Source organism: Salvelinus alpinus, chromosome 2, assembly GCF_045679555.1.
Source record: "Salvelinus alpinus chromosome 2, SLU_Salpinus.1, whole genome shotgun sequence".
NCBI lineage: Eukaryota > Metazoa > Chordata > Actinopteri > Salmoniformes > Salmonidae > Salvelinus > Salvelinus alpinus.
In genome coordinates, this window is record NC_092087.1 from 39,937,169 (window position 1) to 39,943,475 (window position 6,307).

A 6,307-nucleotide genomic window follows, 5' to 3' on the forward strand; every position below is an offset into this window, starting at 1 on the left:
AGACCGCTATGACTTATATAAATGTTATGCTCATTGCTCATTGCTCATTATTAAATGGTTATTATTTCTACTTCACTATTAGGCTATAGGATTTGTATCTTTAGAAGAAGTTAGCAAATAGCAAGCTACCAGCAGTAGCAATAGGCCCATTTGTGGTAGAAGCATTCTATTGATATGATTCATACTGGCATATACTCTAATTATATCCAATCTTCCGCTATCATTATATTGCCTACCATACAACACCACCAATAAATAGTATTATAGCCTAATAAATAATAATAATGATGATGATGATGGTGAAGTTTATAATAATAATAATACAAAATAAAACATACATTTTTTAAAGCAAGTTTCAGCAATGATTTCGTTTTTCTGTCTTAGTTTTTTTTGTCTAAATGTCAATTCAATTGTATTTCCTATATACAATATTATTGTGTCCATTCCCATTTTGTTTTCATTCGAATGAAGGCCATTGACTTTCGAAATGTCAGGATTTTAACTTAGAGTAGATAAATAAAGCATAAATAAAGAATTCGACAAATAAAGCATCAATATTTTAATTGGGAGCGAGAGATGCACCTATTCCTTCCAAATTGTCTAAATGTCAAGAAATGATTGTGGATCATAGTGTAATCATGCCAGATTGAAATAGAATTGCAATGTACTACTACTACACAGTCTCAACATTAATCCTAACCCAAACCTTGAAGAAAGAATAGGCCTATAATTATAGAAGTTGAGGACACGAAATAAAATGTGTGCTTTTCAAGAAACCGAAGAGACTGAATCTTCTGCCAAATGTGTAGGCCTAGCCTATATTTCACGAAATCATACTCTCATGGCTACGTGAAGTACTGTAGGCCAACCACTAGTCCAGTTAGTGTAGTACAATACACCAAAAGGCCACTGGATGTCGCTGTTGACTAAGTATTGAAAATGTTCGAGCCCGTGTAGCCTGTTCACCTTGTGTATCGGAAGCTTGTGGGGGACTTGGAGGTAGATGGTGTCCTTACAGACTAGACCAATGGTTAGGCCTACTAGTCAAAAATGTAGAGATGAACAACCAATGAATAAAATTGAACAACCAACAGGGCCCGTTTTTTTGTCAATAGCCTACCTCTTATTAATAGTCTACGCTAACGTTTAAGGAGAATAAGTATCTTTCTTCACTATACTATGGGCAGTAGTTATCTGAGATATGCCAATCTTTTTTTTTCTTCTTTAAAAAAAAAGATCGATAGCCCAATTTATCTAGCCTATGTCTTACTACGCTCATGTATCTGTCTGCCTCTATCTCCTTTTTTCTTGGTGTATTATTATGAAGAACAATTATTTTAGTTATAACTGATTAATTCTATTGTATCGATATGTTTTATGGATAGCCAATAGGTTTAGTGTTGAGTAGCCTAAGATACACCTGCTATGGCCTCAAAAGAACATCAGAACATCTAGGCCTAACTTAATGTCTAATGTCTCGCCTTTGTTATTGTAAACATTGTAATATTTGGATTATGTTTGCTTTAACGAAAGACAAAATAATTAAACCAACCACATTTATTTAACTTTTATTTTCATTAATAATTGTGTAAGTCATGTACAATAATACAATAATAATAATAATGCATCAATGGCATCAACAACTATTAAAGCATTCTAAAATAATTCTGGCAATAGAAAAACCATATAAACAAAATATTTACGCTGTGTTATTTGCAAATACAATTTTGCTACATGTTAACCATTGCAACTCAAATATTTTACTTTCAATAGGCTATAGGCTACAATACCGTTTCTGAATTCCACTGCCACTGGGTGTGCGGATGAAGGCTGTGTGCGCACACGTGTGTGCGTGAATGTAAATTATTTACGCAATGCATAAACCCTGCCTTAGCAGTCAGAATAGTTTTTTTAATCACTTTCTTAAGAGCAATAAAGGTAGGCCTATAAACTAGAGAGGAATGTCTAGATTTCCATTTTTTTGTGCTTATAAGTGTACCACTACTCTTTCAAATAGACAATGCATAGCCTATAAGACCAAACAAAAGGATAGTTTACATATAGGCCTAGTCTAGGCTACAGAAAATGTTTTTTTTCTTGTTCTTTAAAGCAAAATGCACAGTCCCTTCCTGCTAGTCCGCTTCAAGGTATAGACATTCGAGCACGCCGTGAGAATGGGAGGGGGTTGACGGTTGGTGCGGAGAGAGGTGGGGGGGGGGGTCAAAAACGCTTGTGACTGTGTGTCGGAGAGGTTAGCCAACTTTAGCTATAGCACACATCAACCATTCACGACATAAGAAGCTGATTTGAAGCTGCAAAGGGGAAAAGCAAGAAAAAGCAAAGGACTTCCATTGGTTGCAGGGCAGTGCTGGAACAGAGGAGTGGTGAATAAGGAAACAGGCTTTATTATCTTATTCGTTAAACCTGTCTCTATGATTTTGTGGTTTCGTTCGTTTTATGTATTGGGTTTGGAACAGGACTAAGGCAGTAATTGGAATGGTCGTAAACCAAGTTCTTCAGCTGTAACATTGTGAATAGAAAAACATGAGCTCCTATTTTGTGAACCCTCTCTTTTCCAAGTACAAAGGCGGCGAAACGTTGGAACCAACGTACTATGACTGCAGGTTCCCTCAAAGCGTCACCCGGAGCCACGCGCTGGTGTACGGTGCGGGAGCTGCGGCGCCAGGCTTTCAGCACCCGCCCCATCACGTCCAAGACTTCTTCCACAATGGGACGCCGGGGATCTCCACACCAGGCTTCCAGCAGAATCCATGCGTCTTGGCTTGCCATGGAGATGCTACAAAATTTTATGGATACGAAGCCCTTCCGAGACAAACGCTTTATGGCACCCAACAAGAGTCGAGCGTGGCGCAATACCCAGACTGTAAATCGTCAAATGGCACTAACCTCGGAGAAGGACAAGGCCACCTAAATCAAAACCCGTCTCCTAGTCTCATGTTTCCATGGATGAGACCGCACGGTTAGTAGGCTACGTTTTAATATGCTCTTGTCTGGTTATGTTGTTGTACTTTTCATGGCATGTAGCCTACATCTGCTAACGTATGATTACGTTTTCAGATCATCACTTATCACTCAGTAGAACTTCATCCGTTAACCGTGGCGCAATGATTCAAAAATGCCAGTTCATCTGATCCAGTGCTGTGCCATTCACCGCGGCTCAGTTGATCGCTAGTAGTAGATTAGAAAATGAGCAGAGATGAGTAACAACAGTAAAAACGAATTCAGTGAAAGTTCAGCAGAAGCACTTGGCATGGCGTTTATCTTCACATGAATCCCTACAGCTATCCAACGGTAGAGGCTTGGCTATAGTCTTGGAATGTACTGTAAACATAAGGTCACCACTATACAGTGGTATGGTTGAATGTGGATGTCACCAACCTCTAGCAGATTTCAAACAAGAATAGTTCTCCGAACTACCTTTGGCACACACACATACACCAATCAATCTTTTTAAAATATATAATAGCAGTGTAAACTAATAGCATACAGGTCTTGCAACGATTCCTGCTTAATTGTAAGTGCTATTTCCATTCTATAGCCCCCGGAAGACGCAGTGGCCGACAGACCTACAGTCGATACCAAACACTTGAGTTGGAGAAGGAATTTCTCTTCAACCCTTACCTCACCCGTAAGCGTCGGATCGAGGTGTCTCACGCTTTAGGGTTGACGGAGCGGCAGGTTAAGATTTGGTTCCAAAACCGACGGATGAAATGGAAAAAGGAGAACAACAAAGACAAATTTCCGGGCCAAAGAGGAGAGATGGAGGCGGAGGGAGAGGCAGAGGGCGAGGGTGAGTGCGAAGATGAAGGCAACGATGACGGTGAAGGAGAAGAAGGAGACAAAAAGGAAACTGGAGAGGAAGAGGACACAAAAGAGTGATTTGAATTTCTCTTTTTTATGATTACATGGCTTAAAGTTGAAGATGGTAGAGAGAGAGAGAGGCCCGGAAAATTGAATTGAGAGAGAGCGAGATCACATTTTATGACCACCGTTTATTTGAGTTAACAAGTAAGACACATCCTTTAAAGACACATTTAAAACATAAAAACATATATTCCACAATACTGACGACGGATCAGCTTCTTTAGAAATATTGCCATTTATGCCTGCACGTAGGCTAATGTAGGCAGCTTATTATGCTTACTCAATCATAATGCACTAAATCACAAATTGGGCACATCATTGCGCACATGTTGTCACACATCATGAAACACATAGAGGCAAACATTACAGACATTAGCCTTGTCGCAAAATAGAACTCAATTGATTCAACATTAAATTGATTTCAGTATGATTGAAATAGCCTATATAGGCTAATCTAGCCTATTGATATTTTAATGCAGTCATCTCAGTTTTCATTTTAAGCGAAATGTTATCCTTCACTTGTTTGTAACAATTGCAAATACTTTGGCAACTTTGTATTTGTAGTCAACTTCATTCTGAAGTTAACGGCAGTTCCAGTTACATGTTTAGCGGAGATCTTCTGAGAATAAAGTTACACGGAAGGGCAAAAAAGCGTTTAACGATGCACTTTGGCTGCTCTACGAGTGGTCTGGATCACTTCTATATGTACGAAGGTTGTTAAGAGCCACGATACTAACGAAGGCTCCTGGAAACACCTCGGCCACTAAAGATACATCATATGAAGGTTCTAATGATGATCTTAACGCTACGAAGGCTCTGGGAAACGATGCCAAGCTCTGTTTAGCAGAAAATAGCTCTCTTTAGGAGGATAATCACTGCTTATAATATCTAGCTTAAAACGATGCAAAGGCCCACATAACACAGAGACAAAGCTCTAGCAAAACACTCATATGGTCCACAGAATGTACAAGCGGATGATGGCTAGAAATGTTTCAATGTTCAGTCAGTGTTGTCATTCGAGGAAAAGGGTTAATTATTAATACACATTCTTTGTACTTTTTGTGTTTTGTTTTTCCTCCAAAATATTATTTATGTGGATTTGTATGTTTATTGGGGTGATGGGAGTTTTTTTTATTGGCCACTCTCAATTCCACATTTGGAGTCATGAGTTGTCTCTATAATGTGGGAAATTGCAATATGGATTATTGGTTAGAAGGTACATTTCATAAGGGATATTTCATATTATTGTCTCAAATATACTAGTGTGTGTATTGTAATGCATTTCTTTAAACATTGTGAGCGCTGAGCTTTTGATTGCAACTGCCCGGGCCTATTCTATCCGATAGGCCAATCAAAACAAATAAGAAATTCTCCATATATTGAATATTTATTGATTCTTGACCTAATTTAGATAAATCAAAGATTCTAATCATATAAGAAGGCAGCAATAACTTACGCTTATGTGATTATTAGCCTACTGCTGATTTCAATATCGGGAAATAAGCCTTTACTGCCTAAATAGGACGCACTTGGAGGTAATGTTAAAATCTACCAAGAAAGCTGTATTGTCATTAACAATGTTGATCTATACATTTTTACGAAAGTGACAAGGCAGTCAAAGGACAGGCCTATAGCTATAATACATGTATTGCATTTGATTGCATGATACTTATGGTGCTACTTGTGGCGGTACAGTTCTAGGCCTATATTGATATATCTTTGAAACAAGTGTCTCTGCGTCATACTAGCTAGTCAGCCATTGGACTTTGTCACAAACATTGGTGTCCCAACAACTTAAACTGCCTAAAGTAGCCTAATGCACATTTATTTAACCAACAGCCTATGTTATAATTGATCGAGGAATTGTACTTCTTCGAATAATTCATCAACTTTTAAACATTATTACATTATTGTGATGATCCAATAGACTCGTTTTTTTATTGCACTGATTATGACCTCTATGTATGTCTTCGTATATCTTGTTGTATTAATAAGCTTGATTTCTTATGTTTTATGTTAAAGGAGGGGATGTTGGTTCTGAATGCACACACCCTTGACATTGACTTGTTGAAATAAATGGCAAAACCTGAATTTCTCTTCCTCATTATTGATACAATAGCCCACAATCCACCCAACACACACACACACACACACACATTAATGTCAGCTGACTCCTCAATGAAAACAAAGTTAGGCAATCCTAAACCTTTAATTATGGCCGTTTTTGTGATTATATGATGTTTTCCTAACATCACACAATTCTAAGAAAGATAACATTTAAACATCACAATTGGGGAGAGTGGGGTAAATTGAGCCATTTTTATATTCAGCATCACGCCGTCAAGGTAAATATAGTACTCTTTCAACAAAGATATCTTCATATATTTCAGGATGTTGTGCATCACTGGAAATAGTCAGAATT

The 6,307-nt window shown here is 38.0% G+C and overlaps 1 protein-coding gene across 1 annotated transcript; it reads left to right on the top strand.

Moving 5' to 3' along the window:
* The first annotated feature begins 2,216 nt into the window (after positions 1-2,216).
* On the top strand, positions 2,217-5,976 carry LOC139560622 (homeobox protein Hox-C8a-like). The gene is made up of 2 exons (XM_071377560.1): positions 2,217-2,980; positions 3,560-5,976. The coding sequence occupies exons 1-2, from the start codon at positions 2,545-2,547 to the stop codon at positions 3,898-3,900; spliced, it is 777 nt and encodes a 258-aa protein (XP_071233661.1). The 5' UTR covers positions 2,217-2,544; the 3' UTR covers positions 3,901-5,976.
* Positions 5,977-6,307: the final 331 nt, after the last annotated feature.